Genomic DNA, 24,414 nt, shown 5'->3' with positions numbered 1-24,414 from the left:
TTCTTTTTCACAAATATGACAGGTTTTTGGTGAATTACATAAATCTGAACATGTTTTATTTGCTTTCCGGTATGTAGGTTTTTGTCTTTTGTTTCTTTTTGTAATTTGGTTGTATAGACAGTTGTTTAGTGCATTGTGCACTTTTTAAAGCAGAACTTAAATGGTGTGTGGCACCACTGAAAAGGATTGTGCGTGTGCACTTTCCCCTCTTATTCAGGTGACAATGCAGATAAGCAATTTCCTTACACACTACATATGCATGAATGAACAAGCTTCATCTGTTTCATTCTAAAGTTTAAATGAAACCCACCCCTGAAGAGAAAAAGAAAAAAAAAAAAAAGAAAGAAATCAAAAGATTGCTTCACTAACACAATCGGCACCCTTTTCCCAATCAATTGCAGCCTTAATATTTGAAAAGACAGATTGAATAGTGCTACTTTGTTGCTTCAGAGGCTTTGTGCTTATGTTCCATGGTGTGCTAAATAACAGCCATTATTTATAAGACACACACTGAGAATTGTTTCATTCAGGTATCATAGAGGCATGCTGGTTCTTCTCTTAGCCTTTGAAAAGCTGCACACCTTAGCCTCTAACAATACAGTATACTATTACATTTGATCTAATGTGCTGGACAGGTATCAGCTCTGACTTTATCCCCCTAGGTATGTACAAAAATTCCACAGAGTATAATTTGATTATTGGCTTAAATAAATCAGTCTCTTTTGGACAGCATTTTGTTTATCATAGTTGCAAATCAAAGCATGAAAAGACACTTCAGACCATTTAAAGAGTCATAAGGCCTGTTACATCAGACTCCACATGAAAACAGAATTCCTATGTGTGTTTGTTTTCTGCTTTCTGTCTTATAAAAATAAGTAAAAATGTAAGGATTGAGTTGAAATAAAGTAAAGCTGATGAATCAGACAAAAATATCCATGTCTCCATCTAAAATGGAGTGATTTATACAATGAACAGGTAAAATTATCTCCTGGTCAAACTTGGTTCAGACTTACATGCAAGTAACTAAACATGCCATTAATCATTCAAAAGATAACTAAATCCAACTAAATTAAGTTAACTTGGTTTGGTGACCTTAATTTCTGCAGAGTACACCTCATCTCCCCAAATGCAATGCATTCCCTCACTCACACACAGTGTTTTCTTTATATTCTGTATAGCTTCATGAGTTATTGTTGATGTAATGGAGGTTTTGTGGCCAAACAATACTCTCTTTCTCCCCCTAGCTGTGGCCCCTCTTTGTGTGGCTGCTTCTGAAAGGGTTTGTGCAGAAATGTTGAATTTAACTGGGTGAATGTCATTCTGGGGGAGAAGAAGGAAAGTGGGTGAAAGAGTGAAAGGAAGTATGATGCAAAGTTTGAAAAAAAGCCTTTTTTAAAAGGCTTCCACAGCAGGTTCATCAGGCGAGGTCTAGTCTGGACCACCCTTTTTAATTATCCCATTTTTGTGTCCCGCATCTCCACCTCACTGCTATATTTTAAAATTGCAGTGGCCACAATGTGCTGCATGTTTACTAGCCTTTGTCTGTCCACCATTGTGATGTTTCTTCAACAACAGCCAATCGAATGAGTCTGGGGGCTGGATCTAGAAGGGGGCAGAATCTGTTGAACGAAAAATGAGGCGTGTTCCAGGAAAGGTTACGGCTCAGACCAGAAGGATTCCCAGCAGACAGCAGCCCCTCCCATCCACACTGCCAAGATCTGTTGATTCTAGAACAGGAGAAGGATCATTTATCCTGTCTTGTCAGCCCAGGGAGGCCACGTTTACAGTAAAACACTGCAAAAGAGAGAAGATATAGCGAATAGAGGAATAGAAAGCTAACAGTTCCAACAAAAATGGGATGAAGACATGAAAAAAACACTCCCTACACAGAATTACCACCCAGCCTAGTCATAAAATAAGACGCAGATCCTCCCTTAAAGTCCTGTTTCATCACAGTGTGTTTATAAACCAGTTTAGTAGCAATTCTTGTATTTAATGACAGACTGGTGTAAACAGTTACCGTTTTACTTCATGGTTATAAATGTGTTTTCTGTGAGGGTGTGACAGTCTATCTGGGGAAATTCAAAATCCTCCTCTGGAAACCTTGCTGTTTGATGCAGACTAGTTTTCCTTTTTAATTAGGGTTGTACTGACTTCACAGGAATTTTATTATTATAATAAATCGCAGCTAGGGATGGTAACTTTTTTTTTTTTTTTTTTTTTTGGATAAACTAAAGTAGAGATTACACTGGTTTTTGGGCCAAATGAAAAGAGGTGAACATCTAAGTAAAAAGTGAGCACAAAAATCAATTGTGTTAATATGAAATCTTAGTCAAAATCTTTGTGTGATCTCCCATGACACAGCTAAAGTGAATTGAAAAGCAGAAGCAGGACAGAACCTGCCTGAATGAAACCGACAAGAGATTTTATCATCGCCTCATAACACATATTACACGGCTTTAATGTAATGTGTGCTTAAGCGGCAGGCTGTGACGCATGAATACGTCCAAATGTGACAAAATTTAATTTTTCCTATAATGATTTCATTAAAACACTACCATTCAAGGCTTAATTCACACTACCACTAACCACTCACCAAGACTGCATTTATTTGAACAAATAATACAGCAAAACAGTAATATTCTTAAATATTATTTCAAAATAACCTTTTTCTATTTTAAAGGGTTAGTTCACCCAAAAATGAAAATAATGTCATTTATTACTTAGCTTCATGCCGTTCCACACCCGTAAGACCTTCGGAACACAAATTAAGATATTAGTTGAAATCCGGAGCAATGACACTTCCTCTCTCAAGATCCATTAATGTACTAAAAGCATATTTAAATCGGTTCATGAGAGTAAAGTGGTTCAATATTAATATTATAAAGCGACGAGAATATTTTTGGAGCGCCAAAAAACAAAAACAAAGTAACGACTTATTTAGTGATGGCCGATTTCAAAACAATGCTTCAGGAAGATTCGGAGCACAAATGAATCAGTGTATCGAATCTGCTGTTCGGAGCGCCAAAGTCACGTGATTTCAGCCGTTGGCAGTTTGCGATCTGAATCATGATTCGATACACTGATTCATTTGTGCTCTGAAATGAATCTTCCTGATTTAAATATGTTTTTAGCACCTTTATGGATCTTGAGAGAGGAAGTGTCATTGCTCCCTATGGAAGCCTCACGGAGCCATCAGATTTTAACTAAAATATATTAATTTGTGTTCCGAAGATTAACGAAGATCTTAGGGGTGTGGAACTTCAAAACTAAAACGAAACTTTTTTTTTAACCTAACAATTGAACTTACATCAGTGCTATAAAAACTGCATAAATTGACAGAAACCATCTTTGGGGAGAAAATATATTTGAAGTGTAATTTAATTGTTTAGTTTAGTCCCTTTAAATTACATGGAGAGGGTTTATGAGCTATACAGGGGGCGATCGAGACACTTTGGCTTCACTTTTCAGAACTTATTCTGATTTGGTGATCAAGAAACATTTCTTATCATAAATGTCCGAAACAGTTGTGCTGCTTTGTGAAAACTGTTTTTTCAGGATTCTTTAAAGTATAAAGTTCAAACGAAATTTGAAAATGAAATATTTTGTAACATTACAAACATCACATTCTTGCTGAATAAAAATTATTGATTTCTTTTATATGTATAGACCCTTTTCACAGACAGTGATGACACATACTCTTACTGATCCTAAACTTTTAAACTGTAGTATATGTTCTAAAAACTAACCATGTTTCCTGATGGAGTTGGTTGATAGCGACTGCGTAAGCATGTAACATTTTGTAACCATATAACATTTTCAGACAACTTGGAATGAAGACAGACTGCATGGTCATTTGTCAGTCAGATTTATCGGTCTGTTTTTTGTCAGTCTTGATGTTTGTGTCATTTTCACTGACTCATATTGTTAATGCACCTGCATAAATCCATTTGGAATTTTGTTTTGTGCAACACGTGCACAACCATAACTTTTAACAGAAAATGCTTGCACACAAAATACTACTTTGAGCTTTACACTAGGGCTTTATTCATTGAAACACCACAATATCACATATTAAGTGCTGACTGTTAAACAGACGGACTTTATATAAAAATGACACATCCTGAGACAACTGCCAATTTCCTTCAAATACAAAACCTATAAATACAAAATTATTATTCTGTACAATTTAAAACATAATGCTTATCTAAAAACATCTCAAACAACTATAAACTACAATCAAATGCACAAAACTGCCAACTTTTAGTACACACTTCAGCACTCATGCATATACAGATGCACATTTTTCAAGTTTAAGGACAGGACAGATGTCCACATTTGGGACAGTTGCAAACCCCAGGTAAAACTTTTGTACAGACTTCAAAAGGCATGTTCAAGTTAATCAAATATCAAATCTGTTTAACTGCTCTAAAACCCAACCCAACCCCTTGACAAATGCTGAACCAACTCAACTTATCAGTTTCTTGAATGCAGTCTCACTGAAAAATGTTTGCTGCAGAAGAATTATTTAAATGTAGAGCTGGGTGTGGGAATCTAGTTGTAAAATATTTAAGCTTTTCCATATTGTTTTCCCAACACATATGTGCTCTGCATTTAAGAAGGGTGTTTTCAATGAGTGTATTTCTACTCACACCAGACTGAAAAAGTTAACTTCAGCTTTGTCTCTGCAGCTATAAAACCTACCATTCAGGTGGGGCAAGAATCCCAACTCCTAAAGGAAAAAAAAAAAAAAAAAAAAACCTAGAAAACAAAGTTCACTTTGTATTTCCAGCAGTTCAGTGTTCAAACAGTATCAAAGGTTTCTGCCAGATCCCATTAAAAGGTCCCTAAACTACTCAGAGAGAACTCAATTACCATAATTTCAGGAAAAACTGATTCTACAGGCATCAAAAAGACTAGAAAAAGCACCAATTTAAATCGCTTTGAATTAATCATTTGGAAATGTAAAAATCAGCTGCCAAATCTGGACATTCCCTGAGGTTTTAATAAACAGACGTGTCAGCGGTACAACCTTCTTTCTTGAGGCATTATGTAGTACTACATAATCATTATTCAGTGCCATAGGAAAGCCCACTGTTACAATATCAAAATATTACCACACGGTGTCTAAAACTAAAAGATGGAGGTAGAATGAACAGACAAACACCCATTTCTTAAAATCTGAGGATCTAAATTGCTGTTTTAGAAGAGTTTTCAGATCTCTGGTTCAGTCCGATTATGAAGCTGATGCCCTCCACACAAGCTCTTAAATCTTCAGTCTAAAACAATGTCTACATTTTATCTGCAGAAGCACCTTTGTTTGCCAACACCTGAAAAAAATGGTCACACAGCCCTCTACTGGCAATGTTTGACAGTACTACAATAATTATAGCTCTGGAAAAGCTTTAAAATTACCTGAGTTCCATACATCTTATTCAAAAATTACTAATAAACAGTAAGTCCTAGCTCATATCTAGACAAGGCAAATACATAGGTCTGATTTTCTTTGGTCAGTACAAAAGTAATAATGACCAAAAACAATCCCAATGTGCGAACATTTAACTTATAAAATTGAAATAATTAAAATCACATGACAAATCAATTTTTGTTTTCTCAAAAACTAAACTATACAAGCAAAATACCTTACTGTAGGTAATATGGCTGACAGAAATAATTAAAAAAAAATATGGCTTCATAGTGTACTAAATCTAACACATGAATCTCCTCTAGAGGGCGCTTGGTGACAATATTGTCTGATTCTAATAACTATAGTAGTTAAAATATTATGACACTGCCTCATCCCAAATTGACTCGGTCTTCATCAGAAACAGATCCAATTAAGCCAATTCAGTAGTGCATTTTATACAAACTTCAATCTGTCATAATGTGAAGGAGTGTTTTAAAACTTCATAGGATCTGTGTCTGAATTAAACTAATTACAATTGAACTTGCACACTATCAATTATTGTTTTGTTACACTGTATGCCTCATGTTTTGAGCAGATCTCCCAGATCATATGTGTCAAAGAAGTCAGATACGCCTTCTCCATCCTCCAGACCCCAGAGGTAGTCGTCGTGGCTGAGCTGAGGTGAGAAACTAACAAAAGAGGTGTCGGATGTGAAGGCCATCCCAGGTAGCTGGTCTTCGGTGATCTGCAGAAGGCTGGGAGGAAGATCCAGAATCCCTTCTACATCGAGCAGGGAGGTGCCTGTCGTTGATGGCTGAGGCTTTGACGGCAAACCTATACAAAGAAATGGACTCCATTCAGCTTGTGATTTGATAGCTAGGATTTAGATACATAGCTCTTTATTGAAACAAACCCTTGTACACAATGTCCCCACTAGCACTTATTTAACTAGTTCCAAAACAATTTTCAAAGCTTTGCTTTGAAAGTGATAAGTAGTAGTAAGTTCCTGGTAACTGTCTCACCTTCAACTGGCTGAGGTTTGGCAGGTGGGAAGACAGAGGGTGTGGTGGCACTAGGGGTTTGTGGGTAATCTTTTCTGGGTGTGGCATTCTTGACGGGACTAGCATCCTCTAAACATTCTTCAGGACACAAGTACACCTCAATTGGGCCGTTCTTGCTTTTCAAATAAATCTGCAGCGAGCCCTAGTGAAGAAAAAAAGGCTGAAATTTTCCTGTAGCCAGTAATAACAATGTTTTAAACAGCTAGTGGGTAATACATAATCACAATTCTTTGTTACAACTTTTTAAATCTAATTCTGTCATGACAACCCAGAGTGTTTGGCATGGTAATGAGTATGACACCGTTTAATATTTGGTCTTGGTGGAATAGATCTGTTACGCTGCTGCTGCAGAGCAAGTACGGGACTTGCTACTGCCAATACATAAACGACACACTGCTGTGAGCAAGTAAGGTAATTAATGTATGCTACAATATAACATACATTAATTACCCATAGCAGATCTATACAGGTGGAGCTGGGGAAGGTGGAAGGTTTCTGAAAGTGTACTGCTAAGGCAAATATTGACCAAGTATTTGAAGGTTGAGCAGTGAACTCATTGGCTACTGATACAACAGAAACCAATCAGCTGTGCCCTATAGAGAATGATGTGATTGCAAGCAGGTTGAGTTAAGGACCTATTAGCAGAGCTGGGAAGTAATGGATTACATGTAATCTGGATACTCATAATTACATTAAATTACTTTTTAAAATACTCGTAATCAGACTACAGTTACTTTTTTATGGATTACATAATTACATATTATTTACACAAATGGCAGTAAGTTGTTCACAATTCATTGATTCTCCTAATTTTTCCTTTTTGTAACATTTATATTTTTTCATAATAAACCTGCCACTTATATACGTTCATGATTCTTAAGAGTTTTTCCAGCTGTGAGGGGGAAATATAGATGAAATTATATATATATATATATATATATATATATATATATATATATATATATATATATATATATATTTTTTTTTTTTTTTTTTTTCATCTATATTTCCCCCTCACAGCTGGAAAAACTAAGAATCATGAAATTATATTATATATATATATATATATATAAAATGAAATAATGATATATCATAATATAGATAAAATATTTGATGCAACAGTGATATTGTGATATAACAGTGATGTTTTTCAATATTTGTTTTTGTAATGTTGCCGTTTTCTAAATTTACTTAATTTTAAGTAAATATGTTTGAAATCATAAGATGTGATTTGTTTTATTCAGTGTTACTATCAGCAAAAACTATCAGGTACATTAGTGTTAGTATTTTGAAGTATTAACTGTCCATACATTGCACTTTAAAAAGAATCTGTTGAGGCTCTTGTTGGTGAATAGAATAAATGTTAACACTTTAATTAATGTTTTAATAATGTATTAGTAAACGTTGAAATTAACATTAACACAGATTAATAAATGCTGTATAAGAGCAACTCGTTATTAGTTCATGTTAACTAATGAACCTTATTGTAAAGTGTTACCAAATATATTTTTTGGAATATATATTTTCTTTGTATCTGTCAAAATAGTACAAGATTATCCTACAATATGTGACATCAAATAAGGGTTAGCACAAAAGTAATCTAAATATAATCCAAAAGTAGTCAGATTACATTACTAAACACGTGTAATCTAAGATTATATTACTGATTACAAATTTTGTCATGTAATTTGTAATCAGTAACTGATTACAATTCATAAGTAATCTGCCCAGCAGTGATGCGCGGGTCAATGTATAAACAACCCGCACCCGACCGACGTTTTCAACTAACCCGCCCGCAACTCGGACCACAAAAAAAAAAGAAGAAAATATTGTACCCGACCCGCTTCCTGACCCGCATTTTTTTAAAAGCAGTAAATGCTCATTGTAGCGTCATTGGGCCATAGACGTAAGAATCCCCCATCAGCCTCCCTGGCCAATAATACCCGGCCTGTGGAGGAGAGAAATATTTCAGGACCTGACGTGGTGCCCTCAGAGGTGCAGCGGCGAGAGCAGGCAGTTCTTGAGGCGGCCCATCATTTTCCATTTCAGCTGTCAGATGCATATTATTGATGAATGCGATGTTTATGTTTCGACCCTGCTTAAAGAATTAGCCTAATCAGCAGGTCAACTGAGAGAAGGCCCACTTTTGGAAAAGTGTGAAAGCCCTTAGGAGCGCAAACCGTTCTTTTTCTGAATGTTGTAGTGTTATGTAATAAAGGCTTGATTTATTCATTTATTTCGTTTCATTTTCTTAACAATTAAGATGCTGCATGTGTTTATCCAGTCTAATCGAAGTGCGCGTCTCTCCCCCGACTTTCCCAACAAAAACCCCGCCCCCTCTTAGAAAATACATAAAACTGACATTACTGAGCTATATGCGTTTAAAAGTAACGTAGCCTATTAAAATTGTACAATTTCATTGCTCAGTTCAACGTGTTGGGAAATCGGGCATTTTGTCCCGCGTCAGCATTTATTCAAAAGTTAATAACGCTCAACATTCAAAAGGTAAATAAGGATTTCTCACTTGTATTAGTAGGCTTGGCTATTTCGCCACGTGAATGCCCAATTGAAGCTCTCACAAGCACAAAATGCAGGGATAGAATATGTTAATAAAGTATTTATTAACGCATTTTAGACGAACAAAAACAGGTAGGCTAAGCCAAAGACTGAGGCTACAATAACCATAAATAAATGTTCACAAATACCCATGAAAGTAAAACTGAAACCTTTATTAAGTAAAACTGAAAATTACAAAGGTTTAATTGGCATTTTTATTTCAAACGACCCGACCGACCGCGACCCGAATATCATTAAAAATATTTTTGGATGACTCGTAACCGCGGGTGACCGCGGATGACCGCAGGCACCCGCTCATTTTGGATCAACCCGCGCATCACTGCTGCCCAGCTCTGCCTATTTGCATGCGCCATCTAGAGTTTCATGACAGAACTTTGTATTTCTAAGTTTAATTTAATAATTCAATATTAAATTATTCAGGTTTCGGTTATAACTAAAATCACATAGGCAGATAAATGAAAAATACTATCAAAAACAATTTACTAGCAGAAAAAAACAGCATTTGTTGGTTTGGATGCTTGTGTAACCAACATAAACAAGCTCAGAGCAGCACTGGAACTTTGCAACAACGTTAGGTTTGGACTAAGACGAATACTGACCTCGGATGCTTCTGGAACTTCCAGCTTGGTTTCAGTTGGTGCTTTCACAGCAATCACAGTTTGATCTTTCAGGCTGGTTATGGTGCGAATGTCCTGATAGGTCACATATCCTAATGTGAGCTTGAGTTAAGGACAAACTGCTTTGGCATCTAATACAGCTTTTAAAAATGACTGACAGTTCAGTCACAAAAACTTTATTGCATTTCAAATTAACAACTACAAAAGTCTGACAATTAAGAGAAATGCAAAAATGTTGATCATGGATATCTATTAGGGCTGGACGATTAATCGAAAAGTAACCGAAACCGAAATTCTGAACCTCTAACCGACGTACTTTTCCCATGTTGGTCATTTCGGTTTTTTCCAGTCCAGTCAGTGGCATAAAAGCAAAACACGGAGATAAACGCCGGTTCAACACAGTGATGGCGCGTGAGCGGTGAGCCTTGCGTCTTCACTAAACTTTGTCAGTTGTGTTTGTTTTAAGGTTTGTACATTCTAGCGATTAGACGAGATGTATTATTATTCCGAGATACCGTGCTCGCGCAGCTGCATAGTGGCAGGAACACTCATACAAATAGTAGCTGCGCAAAATGTGAAGATCGCGCGCATAGAGAGGAACACAAAAACTAGTCAGCGCTGTCCTGTGATTTATCACTAAAGGAGCTTAGAAACTCAACTTCTTATAGCATATATTTTCTACTATACCAGTAGAAGTAACCATTTACAACCCACAGCTTCACAATGAACAGAGACGGTATGACTAATTCACACGCAATCACTTGTACTGGTACTGTGCCAATTTATCTTTATCTGATTTACAACGAGCAGAAATCTGTAAGAAATGTTACGAACCATAGATAAAATAACTGCTGACGGTGAGCTGTTATGTAAGATCATTCTTTCAATAGGAAAAAATATCCCACCTTTTAATAGTCAATCATATTTACAGTACAAACCTTGTCAGTGAACTATGAGGGCAAAAAAAAAACAAAACAAGAAACAAAATAAATCATTCATTAATCGTAATCGAGGTAAAATGTTCAATTAATCAAGGTTTTGATTTTAGGCCATAATCGTACAGCCCTAATATCTATGCCACATAAGGTGTTTGGCTGCAGGTACGCATGCGGTTTAAACAGCATGTATGAGTAAGCTCACAAACATGAAGGAGACAAACCACTCCTCAGTTCTTCAGTGATATATATATATATATATATATATATATATATATATATACACACACACACACACACAATGAAAGGATATCTTTGGTTGTCCTTGTTCTCTGTCAGTTCTCGTAGCCGTGTTGAGCTGGACTGAATGAGGTCATCCAGAGCTTTCTCCTGCCTGTCCAGCTCAGAAAGCTCTTTCTTAAGAGCGCTGGTCTTCTCCGAATTGCAGGATGAGCCCTCAAACACACCACTGACCCTAAAGCACACAACATATAGAGAACATACTTTTTGAAACTATGATAAAACCATGACATTATATAAAAAGCAGCTTTCTATTTTAATTTATTTTAAAAGGTCATTTATTCCTGTGATGACAAAGCTGAATTTTCAGCAGTGTTCAGCATCACATGATCCTTCAGAAATCATTCTGATACTAGTTGGCGCTCAGGAAACATTTCTTATTATCAATGCTGAAAACATTGAAATTAAAATGTTGAAAACAGCTGGTTAATATTTTTGTACAAACCATAATTTAACATTTTCTGATGACTCGAATGTTCAAAAGAACAGCATTTATTTGAAATAGAAACTTTTTGTATCATTTTAAAAGTTGACAGCACGTTGTCAAAAAGGAAAAGGGGACCATTTAGAATGGAATACAACACCATCTTAGAGCTCATGTCAAACATTTAATCAGAGTCTAATCAAATATGTGCATTTATCACTCTGGTTTACAGAACATTCAGTCTAACACACTCACAGCCACTGGATGTTGTTTTTGGATTTCTTGCGGATGAGCTGGACACCCTCCAGGACATTGGTGATGTCGTAGATGCGTCTCTTCTGAACCTCCAGAACCTCTGTGGCCCAGTTCAGATCCAGAACCCCATCAGCCGATTCACTCAGCAAGCCCACAAATTTCTTAGTCAGCAGGCCGAGCGAAGTGTCATAACGGGTACGTTCCCCTGGAGACTTGGGAGCTATAGAGAGAAAGACACAAAAGAGCCATTCTTTTAATTATACTGTGAGTATTACCAGCTGCAGTTCCTACTAGAAGAGCAAGAGATGCTTAAACAGGTGTGTTTACTTTTCAAACCATTATGATGAGAGGCCATAAAACAGGTAGAAACTTCCGGCCCCTCAGTCAACATATGGAAACTGTGGTCTTGGAATCAACAAATGGATGGAATCAACAAAGGTCCATTTGTCCTAACAGTGAATGCATCTACATTAGATGCAGATCATTCTGCTGTACTCACTTTTGGGGCTTGGTGCACTTGCGCATGCAGAGTTTCCCTTCCCTTTTGGTGTGCGGAATTCTGGGAGATAAAGTGGCTCTTCCAGATCTAGTCTCCTCTTGGCCTGAGACAGACAGACAAGAGAATGTTCATTAGATCTGCCTTAAAACTGCCTGTAGAAGATGTAGTTTCACCAAGTCATCTAAATGAACAGCTCCTAGTTCAGCATTCTGTCCTTGGTATTGCATTTGCTAAACTAAACTTTCAGTTAACAGGCAGGAGTAGGCTATGTTGAAAAGAACAGAAGAAAAATTGCTCCTCTTTCCTTAAGTGTCCAAAAGGATATCTTTTCACTTTATATCTATCATACATCAGCAGAGACAAGTCTGTTCTTTCACCAAAAGATCAAGTTGACATTTTGATCAAAAATTAAAGTAAAAAAAAAAAATGAATAGGATTACAGTGAGATCAATAACATGCATGTACACTTTAAATGGTTATTTGACTATAATGGATGATTAACAGGCAAGTAGGCAGCCCTTTGTCTGGAACAGGTCAGAATGATTTAGTGTTTACACTAAAAAGAAGAAATGATCATGTTTTCAACCACTTTTGAATGTGGCTTCAATGATCATGTTGCAAAGTGTCTTGGACCATTGCCTGCATTTAGCACTGTCTATTTCTATTTAACAGAACTACATTAACTGAGAACCTGATATTGTAAACTTCTGGTCAGAGGGTTTTAAATGATCTTTGAGCCTGACATGACCATCTGTATTAATTAAAACCTTTTACCATTAAAAACTTTTTAAAAAAGGACATGACCTAAACGTTTACACATTTCTGAAATCTTTAGCATTCCACACCTGGCAGATGGGCTTGTTTTAGCAACCCAACTCCACAAAGAACTGGTTTAAAGAAGCCAACTGACATGGAAACCCGCACCCACACATTCCTGTTTGATTTCCAATGCCATTCAGGACATTGCAGTTCGCTCAACACTGAATACATCTGCTCTGAGAACAGTTCACTTATCCTGTGTGTCTGAGCGTCTGCAAAAATGCTTGCACTGTCCTGACCTGAACAACATCTACACCTGTCACGGACATCTGGAGCTGCTGAGCAGGTGGTTGGGGGAGAGAAGGAGCACAATCTTTCTGTTTTTTCGGTTTCCCCTTTCGTTCTTTTAGCTTTTTTCAAATTTTGTAATGATTGTCTCCTATTATATATGCGCATACACACACACACACACACACACACACACACACACACACACACACACACACACACACACACACACTATTTTAGAATTTCTGCATTTTTGTGCTAGGGCTGTCAAATTAAAATTTGCATTTCAAATAGTCATCGAATTTAAAATAAAAATCCACATTCTAATACAAAACTAATAGCACTTTATTTTACAGTCCTGTTCCGCATGTACATACTATGTACTTATTATTGCTGTTATGATTGGACGCTTTTCTTATGCTTTCTATAATAAATGCTTACCATTTTCTCATTTTTGTTGTGTTTATTTTGTTACTGAGAAGAAAGTGCACGGCACATATTTACATATACGAACTGTCGATCTCAGTGTGGACGGTTGTCAGATATTCGTTTACAGTATTTCACTGGTCACGCATTTCGAACTTCGTTTTACTCCTAAACGAAGAACGAAAAAGAAGTTTGTTTGAAGTATACCGGAGCCTTAAACCTAACCACTGTAGTTACCTTATATTACCAGTACTTTCTTGGGTCAGTATACTGTAAGTACATGTACTGTAAAATAAAGTGTAATTCAAAAAAAGGTGCATTCAAATTTTAGGTTTGCATTAGGCAGCCTTATCATTGGCACATGAGATTGTGATGATGTAAGAGTTGTAACATTTTTCATAGCCTGTCCAGTTGGACCCACTTGATGTGCTGTTGTTCATTCAAAACTTGGCAGAAATAGGCAAGCTCAATGCAGAGAAGATCTTGGTTGTCAAAACCGTACCAAGCTGTTTACACAGAACGCAATTTCTATTGTTTTCTATGTAAACAAGCGCTAGACGGACATATTTGACCGTTGCACTCTCGTCTCGCAACAGAGAGCTACTTTAAAAAAAAAAGACTGTCTCAACTTTGAGGGGGTTTTCCCATAGACTGTAAAAAATATGGACGTAGTGTCCGTGACGTCACCCACAGATTTCTGAACAGCAGTTTTGACGCGTAAATGAGGCCGCGGCCATCTTAGCTGCGCGTCACCGCACGTCACTCCCGGATAACTGAAAATGGGCAAAGAGGCGGGGAGGTGGTTTGAGCTGATGTGACTGGTTGCTGAAACCACGCCCGTCTAGCTTGACGTGACCATGTTAGCAAGCAAAGGAGCTATCTATCTACAGTACAGTCCAAAAGTTGGTACCACTAAGATTTTTAATGTTTTTAAAAGAAGTTTCGTCTGCTCAACAAGGCTACATTTATTTAATTAAAAATACAGTAAAAACAGTAATATTGTGAAATATTATTACAATTTAAAATAACTGTTTTCTATTTGAATATATTTCACAAAGTAATTTATTCCTGTGATGCAAAGCTGAATTTTCAGCATCATTACTCCAGTCTTCAGTGTCACATGATCCATCAGAAATCATTCTAATATGCTGATCTGCTGCTCAAGAAACATTTAATGTGTACAATATTTTTTTTTCAGGATTATTTGATGAATAGAAAGTTCAAAAGAACAGCGTTTATCTGAAATCTAATCTTTTGTAACATTATAAACAGGGGTGCACATAACTTTTTTGGTCTGGTTCTCAAAGGAGTACCTGGAGATTTTGCTTGGTACTCACACTTTACACGACACATCCTAAAAGCTGTCCTAATCACTTTCCTCCTGACTGCTCTCCTCACTATGTTCTTTTCTCTCGTACATGGTAGATGATGATAATGACTTTTTTTTTTTTTTTTTTACTAACATTAATGACAGCAAAGGCTGCTGCCACTTTAAGAAGGAAAGCACGGACCAAATAACTGACACACATCCGGTTTCTTTCACAACACTTCACTTATGACATAACCGAGAGAATACTTGCCGAGACAGGTATTTTGACATAATTTTGTGTGTATGTTTCCTTTCAAGCGCAAGTAAACGCGAAAGCGGAATTAATTCGGTGTTCGAGCGCTGTCTGACTCTCATCATGCATGCATTTCGGGGGGCTGTGCGCACAGTTCGCGAGTCCCCAATTTTTCCTCTTCTTCCGCTTTTAAAGTCGTTTGAATGTGTTAATTGGCGAGACAAAACACGTCCAAATTACAATCTTTCACTCTATGATGGTTAAATATAGCAGTTAATTCGCGAATCACATGCGTGCCGAACCGTTGGACCTTATCCGTATGGATCACGGATTAACTGCGATCCGTTGCACACCTAATAATTAAAGAACACACATATTATGATGATTGCTATCTTACCAGAGATGGAGAAAAATCCTACTCCAATAAGTAAACGTATCCATGTGAACCGGTACTCAAAAGCGCTTCCCTCCATGTTTTCTGGTACGCATAGTTTATTTTTACCGCGCATGCGTACCTGCGTACCTCTTATGTGCACCCCTGATTATAAATGTCTTTACTGCCACTTTTGATTGATTTAATGCATCTTTGCTGAATAAAAGTATTCATTTCTTTAATTTCTTTTCAAAAAAATAAAAATAAAAATTCTTACTGACCCCAAACTTTTGAACGGTAGTGTATAACGCTACAGAAGCTTTGTATTTCAGATAAATGCTGTTCTTTTGAACTTTCTATTCATCAAGGAATCCTGAAAAAAAAAGTACACAACTGTTTTCAACATTGAAAATAATCATAAATGTTTATTGAGCAGCAGATCAGCATATTAGAATGATTTCTGAAGGATCATGTGACACTGAAGACTGGAGTAATGATGCTGAAAATTCAGCTTTGCATCACAGGAATAAATTACTTTGTGAAATATATTCAAATAGAAAACAGTTATTTTAAATTGTAATAATATTTCACAATATTACTGTTTTTACTGTATTTTTAATTAAATAAATGTAGCCTTGGTGAGCAGACGAAACTTCTTTTAAAAACATTAAAAATCTTAGTGGTTCCAAACTTTTGGACTGTACTGTAGATACTATTATTAATGACGATAAGTTTTATCATCAGAAAGTTCTAAAGGTTTACTGTCAATCTACGGTGTTTTTTTAAGATATAGATGCTCCAACACCAGTAATTTGTGTTGGATGTGCAAATAACAACATGGAATATCGAAATGGTACTTCATACCTTTATAATAGAGATTGAGAGATGAATCCAATCTGTGGCACTTGGGCAAAATATAAATGTCCATTGCAAAACAAAAAACAGTACTTTTTGTCCATGAAATATTGAAATATTATCCATTGTTTGCATAACATTTCTTCTGAATGATCTGCTCGGTCATCGTTCAAGAAATAATGCAATCTGATTATGTTGTAAAACTGTATACGATCATATCTAACAAATGAGCCCGTGTCCAAAGTATATTTTTTCAAAATAGTGCAGCAGTTTTAGTTATAATATCCAAGCAGTGCTGTCAGAGTTGTATATCCTCCTGGTATTGTCATTGTAGTAAATCTCAGGAAAAAATGCCACGATCCAACAACATGTGTTCTGTTTCTTCCGCATGCATGCACATCTACACAGACACACATCAGTCTCGAATATTATGCAGCAAGCCATATTTTATAATTGTATAAAATAAATCAAGCACAAATACAGCTGAGGTGCCAAATTCAGCGGCTGGAATTAGCTGAGGTAAAGTGACGGCTCACAGACAGCAGCGGCATCTACCTGTCGCTCAAGTGACCACGCCCTTAATTATGCAGAACTTTAAGGCTTGATATAATTTAAAAGAATGAGTTAGAAAAAAAATTCACCCCCCTCACAGCAAAATTAGCAGTATAGACCAAAACCACAATTTGAACCAACTTGTAAACATGTTTTTTTCTGCTGTAAACTTGGCCAATTTAACATGGAACTCAATGAGATTCTGCTCTCTTTTGGAGCCTGTCCCTAGCGGCCAGTCGATGAATCGCAGTTTAAGTCACTTCCGTTTTGGCTTCACGAGAGACTGGAGGAGGTTGCCGCTTGGGTTTTCCCCATTCCACTGCAACTCAAGTTAAATGCAAAAAAAGAAAAAAAGTACTTTGTGATCGGCGCTTTGACTCTGTATTGAACGATGCATAAATACAAGATGTTGTTTTGTTCATATTTGTTTATGCAACTTACAAATTATAATTTGTAAAATTTTAACGTTATGCATTTTTGTACAGTGTTATTTCATTGCTTTGAATAAACATTTTATAATGCGATGTATTAATTTCTCATTGCGCCCTCTTGTGGCCTCAAGAGACAAGCCAAAAGCTTTCCCCCCTAATTAAAATTATGCCTTTCTAAATTCTAATATAATTCAAATATTAGTAATATTCAAGGATAAATTTCAGATTTGCCATTTTGAAAGCTCTAATTAGTGCTATGAAAACAACATAAATGTATTTACTATTTTATATAGTATAGCTGAATATTTGAACATGAAAATGTATGTAGCTGCATTTATATTTTAAGAATGTTAAAATCATAATTTGTGGGTCATTGGCAACAAGGTTTCAAAAACCAATACATGTCTCAACTACGAGTCGTTCTGGAGTCACCACTAGAAGTTTAAAAGTAGAGGCTTTTGGGTAAGACTTTGAGGAGCATCTCTGAGTCTTCAAATCTGTGTTAACGTCAGCTGTTACCATGCTTTAGCACAGCAGATTGGCTCATGATGAACACATCCCCACCTGGGTGTGAGAGGGGGACCTTTGTGTGGTTCTGTTTCTCAGAAGAGCAGCATCTCATATCTGTAAGGGTTTGTGGTTGGTTCTGCCCATTTCCTGTGTCAGTGGGAAATGAGAAGTGAGAAATGCTGGCTCAGAGCGGATGGGGTGGAAACTTAATCATTCACTTATAAAGCACTGATCTGGGAGCAGCCTTAATGTACCTTCTGAAATCCAAGCAATAACCACTACTAACTAATAAACAGATTTATATCATAAACTGGTGGGACCGCTCTAGGCTCAGGAGTTTCCTAAAGATATGCAAATCCACAGAGTTAAGCAAACATCACACACAGCAGTGGACATGCAGGATAGCACAAATGCCCATATGTGCATGTGTGTATGGTAAGCATACAGAATTTAATAATCAATATATTCCTGACCCTGCATCTGTGCCTTTGGATAAAAGTATCTGGCAAACACACAATGTAAATAACAACATGCGGTGACTTATGTGATAATTATGGTGTGAATGCGATCTTTGCAACTAAATGGGTTATTAATTTATTAAAATATTCATAAAGATTGTATTTAGTTATGTCAAAAATCCAACCATAAAAATTATTCTTCATATCAGCTATTGCTATCAGACACTTAAATATAAAAATATGACCAGTTAGCTAACGGTAACCGTTACAAGTCAGCAAACAATATTGGCTTGATCTCTCTTATACCCTACTCATTCCTAAACAGAATTAAATAACTTAATTAAAGACAGATCTGCACCATTTCTCATCTCACTCAAGAATAAAAAGAAATATTCACAGAGATCATGATGAAACCCTACGAAATTCTCAACATTGCCATGGCACAATGCCTGTATAGTCGGAAGTGTTTCACGAAGAGCTATTTCAATAGAAGTTACACAAAACCTGATCATTTCCAATAACTTTTAGAGGATGTTTCATCATTACAAAAACCACACTTATTGTTCTTTATTCATAGATGACATATTTACATTACTGTTCAAAAGTTTGGGATGATTCAATTTTTAATATTTTTGACAAGTTTATGCTCTCCAAGGCTGCATTTATGTGACCAAAAATACAGTAAAAACAGTAAGAGAGAAATATTACAATTTAACCGTTTTCTGCTGTACAATTTAACCATTCCTGTGATGGCAAAGCTGAATTTCTGAATTTTTGTGGAACATTATAAAATGTCTTTACTGTAGCTTTTGATCAATTTAATGCATCCTTGATGAATAAATGTATTAATTTCCTTAAAATAAATAAATAAAAAACTACTATCACTACTACTACTACAACAATAATACCTGACTAACCCCAGACTTTCGAATGGCAGTGTAATTGGGCACAAATTCTTATCAAATTACTCTGGTTGTGAAAGATGAAAAGTCTTTGTCTATTATTTCCTATGGTTTTTATACTGTGTGTGCTATAAGAGTCTTGGATATTTAACATGCAGCCGAGGACAATTTACTAATCTCTGCCTGATAAACATGGCTCTGTTCAAATATTTTGGCATTTCTAATACACGTTACATTTCTTGCGAGACATTTACAAGCTCGTTCTCTGAAGCCTATTGCACATTAGGTCACACCTCCCCCTTCTTCTCCCACACTAAATGGCTTAACTGTGAGTTTCTCACTGGAGGTGGGGAATGAAGAGTCCTAAACAGTGTTATTAAGTAACTTTCCAACTAATCTGAGGTGTTTTAACAATCTGCCTGAAAAAAACTGGTTTCTGTACGCCTACAGACACACGTGAGAGAATGACCTGCAAACTGTGCCACTCCCAAACACACACACACACACTATGCTCACAAACTGTAAGAGCGAGAAAAGTCATTCTGCACCACTGACGTATTTCGAGGTGTCAAAGTGAAAGGGAGACACAGGTAAAGGCTAAAGGGGAAGTCCAGATGAAAAGAGTGTAAAGGGAGGACACTTTGAAATGCAAAACGTGGCCAGACGGGTCTATGCATTGTGACCTGAATTACACAAGTTAAACTGCTTGAGTCCCATCACCCACCTTGTTGACGCAACACATGGTTACTGAAGGCCCCGCAGGGGGAAATAGGTAAATTAAGAGAATGAAATGAGGTAAAATGACCTGAGGGACTCAGGGATTGGGGGAGGGTATCACCAGGATCTCAGGAAACAAAGCCAAATCATGTGTTCCTCAACATGGTGATCACAGACCAGTGGTTGATCACTTGATCTCGGACACGTGAGATTTAGAGTGAACCAGAGACCTAGTAATCTCTATGACCTTTTCAATCCTCAAAGTTTGGTTCCATTGTATAGCTCTCTAGTCTTTATTTTCCTTCTATGGGCATTGTTAAAGGGTTAGTTCACCCAAAAATGAAATTTCTGTCATTAATTACTCGCCCTCATGTCGTTCCAAACCTGTAAGATCTTCGTTCATCTTTGGAACAAAGATATTTTTGATGAAATCCAAGAGCTTTCTGATCTCCCTTTTCACAGCATATCATAACAAATTTCAAGGCCCAGAAAGGCAGTGAAGACATTGTTTAAATTGTCATTATTTTTGCGCACAAAAAAAATTATTGTCGCTTCATAACATTAAGGTTGAACCACTGCAGTCACATGGACTATTTTAACGATGTCTTTACTACCTTTCTGGGCCTTGAAATTTGTTATGACATTGGGGAGGTCAGAAACCTCTCGGATTTCTTCAAAAAGATCTTAATTTTTGTTCCGAAGACGAACAAAGGTCATACGGGTGTGGAACAACAGGAGGGTGAGTAACAAATGACAGAATTTCATTTTTGGGTGAACTAACCCTTTAACTGCTGCATGTAGCCTGCAACTATTGTTGTACTTGTGCCTTTGATAAATAAATGTTGATTTGATAACATTAACCTAATCTATGATAACAAAATATGATCTGGGAAAATGAAAAGCTATCAAATATCCTGAACTGTCATTCATTACTGATGTTTACATGCAAACAAATACGCCGATAATTGTTTAAATATCCTGATTTACCTTTTTACATGCAAACCAATAACTTGGCAATGGATGGGGTGGGGGAAATAAAAATAATTGGTCATTTCCTGGTGTGACATCAAAATGTGAGCATCTATGTTTTAGATCCATAAGAGGTAAAGTGCAAATTTTACTAATAATGCATATTTTGTGACAATCCAGAGAAGCAGTCTGAGACAGGCTTATTATAATCTATGTCAGAGTTTATGAGGCATGTGCATCAGTCCTCCAATGCAGACGCCCAATCTGTTATCAGCCATGCCCCATATTTTGCAGCGTGAGTCTGTGATCATTGCTTTTGTTTATCAGCTGGAAGCAGCATGACACACAGAAAGAAGTTCTACATAGGCAGTTCCTGAAGAACATACTCTGACCTTTTTGACCTTTTCAACAGGTTGAGCTTCTGTGCGGACGAATGGTGAGACAGGTGTACAGTGGCACAGGAAAAAAGGGAGTGATGATTACAAATGCAGCTGCATAATTTAAAAGCTGCAAAATTCAAGAGTTTAAACATACAAATACAGGAATAACCAGTCTGATGATCAGTCTAATGAACCTGGGTCATTTAAACATGTGGCTTTATGGGAGCATGTTTTATAGTTTGCTAAATATAAAAGGTTCTGTATTGAGAGGACTCAACACAGGACCCCCACTTTACTATTTTACTATGAACCATATAATATAATGTCCAGTTCAGAAGCTGTAAAGCACCCTTCCCCCATCTATTAGCTTCAGCCACCTCCCCCCCTAAAATAACCCTCTTATGGCAAGCCACTTCAACATTCACTCCTTAAAATTAATTAGTTAAACTATTTTCATATTACTAGCACTTGTTTTTATTTTATTTTTAGTAATGCAAAAGGGAATAGCTTTTTTCTCAATTTCACTAGTAGCTATTCATTAGATACTGGTACTAGTATTTTCCAATGACTAGCCAGTTACCAGTAATGTCAAGGTAACTATGAATGATTTCCACTGCCAACAAATTGCACATTTTTGTCATTGAATTATATAGTAAACAGTGTTTCAGATATAAACAATTACCTTTTGGCATGTGTGCATTCTGATTGTTGCGGGCTCATATCTCATTAACACTACTGATTAATTACGTACCAGTACTGATTCTTTAGTTGCTAGTTACTAGCATTTATTCCGGTTATCATAGTTCTAATTGTACAGAGACTAGCGGTTTATTAAACAGTGGCGTGTATTCATAATATTGATACTTGAACCACAGATCCCTACAGAATTCAATTGCATTTCAATTTCATAAATCAATGCCATATTGAATTAGGCTATACAGGTCATTGACAAATAAGGTTTTTAAAGGTGTAAAAAACAATGGAGATAAAATTAATTTTGAAGTTTTATTAAGTGTTAACAATGAGATTGTTATAATCATTTAACACTGCTTTTATCATTTTTTTACAAGATGGACAAAATTTGTTTCCAAAAAAAGCCATTTGGTTTAAGCAAAATTTTGGTTTTACCGAATGACGATATTTTCAAACAATGCTAACAGTCTGATATCTAGCTAGCTAGCAAAAGGATAAGCAAACATTTTATATTTAGTACAAGTTTTTAAAATATTACAACATTTTCCATGTTTTATAGCAGTTGTACCGAATGACCTGGTGTTTCGGGACATGCGTATGAGCGACTGAAAACATGAATTTTTCAAATAGTTAAAAGAGAGTTAGTTACTTTGCTTCACAACCATGTCTGAATGAATGAATGAATCACATCCTGTCACATGATATTGACCCCATGACTTGGTCCAAAATGGTCTCTTTATATTGGTTACTCCGAATCACATCAACGACTTCTACACATTATTTTAATACCATTTTGCACTACGTTGATATATGATGTAATAAAATCATGCCAGAATAAAAAAAAAAAAAAACATTTATTACATTTTAAGATATTTTAATCACAAATTAAATGGCTGTATTGGCCTTTGGATGGTTAAACCGAATGACCTTTTGACACTTCAAAATCTTTGAAATACCTTTTTATGTAGCAAAATATTATTTAAACCTTTTGGATTCAATAAATGATATCTAGCTGTACTACCTTACACACTTTGGATGTCATATCTTTGTTTTTTATTATTACTAATGCCTTTGGACAAAACAAATTACCCATCATGTCATTGACCCATACACATTTGAACATGGGGTTGTGTGAGAGACAGATTTACAATGACATAAATGTTCTATATCACATGTAATTTTCAAAACTCACAACTTTATGGAGTTTTTTTCTACTGAACTTTTTTGTAAACATCAGCTAAACAAATGGTATGTTGTGAATCATTTGAACTCGCTGTACTTCCATTCATCCTCGTTTTCATTTCTGTCAAAAACTAAATATTTCTCTACCCTGATCCTGAGGTTTACATTGTGACTATAGCAAAATTATAAGAAATGTATTTGAATGTAAAACAGAAGGACGACTAGTTTGTTTTAAGAAATAAATTGCTTGCCACACTCTCTTATCTAAAGGTCCTATCCTAGTGCCATGACTGAAATATACATGCTGTCTTGTGGTCATACTCTCCAATTACTGGCCTGTTTTATTCATTCACGAAGAACTGACAGATTTTCATTACACCAGAAATGATGGTACAGATAAACCCCCTGCCAAGGCCAGAAATGGGAAGTTTTCATGTTGTAGAACGTGAGTTTCACATTGTGAGTGCAGTCATGTATTAACAATAGTCATTATTATTGCACTAAGACATGAAACAGGAAACATGAGCATTCATAACGTAATAGCAAGAATTGGAGTGGCGGTGGAAAGAGGCTTACCGGCAGCCGCCCGGAAGAGGTCCGCACCGGTTTAGGTTCCGGCCCGTGGGGGGTTGCGTACAAACAGTTGGGTCTCTGCTCCGCAGCTGTTGTGTTCCCGATTTGAGTGAAGTATCCAGCCGGTACCAAATTCATCGGTGGGCTTGCAAGTCCCGTGTTGAAAAACTCCGTCCTCATCGCGGAGAACATTTTCTTCTGTGGGCACGAGAGTCCAGATACTGCTCCTTTCCCAGAAGCAGGAGAAATCCCTCTGGGTATCCGCATCATTTTGCGCACGAAAACCCGCGAAAGTGACGCAAAAGAAACTCGTTTATTACTCAAATCGCGTCTATAATTTACTGAAGAACGAATCAACCGTCAAAATGAATATGTGTATCTTAAAAGAGTAAGACTGCAAATGCTACAGACGATATGCACTTTAGTTTAATAAATACTGTTAAAGTTGTAGATAAATTATGCGTGAAAATGACAAAAATATATAAACATCCGATATACACAAAACTCTCCCAGGGTCCTTTGTTGTAGTGGCACGAGAGAGGCTATTATGCCTTAATATAATGCAAATAACTTAAGTTAAACGTATATTAAACGCACCAGGGTCATTCAACTTGATAAATATACCTTTAAAATGTAAACAAAGCTTAGAAATGGTCCTTTCGTAGTTCTTTCGCAAAGCCAGAGATGGTGGGAATCGTTCCTGTGTGTC

General features: G+C 36.5%; 1 protein-coding gene across 1 annotated transcript; it reads right to left on the bottom strand.

Annotated features, from left to right (window-relative positions):
* Positions 1–4,047: 4,047 nt before the first annotated feature.
* e2f2 (E2F transcription factor 2) lies at positions 4,048–24,414 on the bottom strand. The gene is made up of 7 exons (XM_067367459.1): positions 23,709–24,414; positions 12,076–12,178; positions 11,577–11,796; positions 10,911–11,072; positions 9,645–9,759; positions 6,430–6,610; positions 4,048–6,241 (listed from the first exon to the last, which is right to left on the bottom strand). The coding sequence occupies exons 1-7, from the start codon at positions 23,973–23,975 to the stop codon at positions 5,988–5,990; spliced, it is 1,302 nt and encodes a 433-aa protein (XP_067223560.1). The 5' UTR covers positions 23,976–24,414; the 3' UTR covers positions 4,048–5,987.

This window comes from Chanodichthys erythropterus, chromosome 18, assembly GCF_024489055.1.
Source record: "Chanodichthys erythropterus isolate Z2021 chromosome 18, ASM2448905v1, whole genome shotgun sequence".
Lineage (NCBI taxonomy): Eukaryota > Metazoa > Chordata > Actinopteri > Cypriniformes > Xenocyprididae > Chanodichthys > Chanodichthys erythropterus.
This window is presented reverse-complemented; position numbering and strand designations above follow the sequence as displayed.

Bases quoted from the DNA above. Each gene is read 5' to 3' on its own strand.
- e2f2 (XM_067367459.1), bottom strand. From the start codon at position 23,975: ATGATGCGGATACCCAGAGGGATTTCTCCTGCTTCTGGGAAAGGAGCA. The intron at 11,073-11,576 runs GTGAGTGTGTTA...TGTGTGCTTTAG, and splicing joins AAAAACAACATCCAGTGGCT to GGTCAGTGGTGTGTTTGAGG. The intron at 9,760-10,910 runs ATATCCTTTCAT...ACTCAAGCTCAC, and splicing joins GAGAACAAGGACAACCAAAG to ATTAGGATATGTGACCTATC.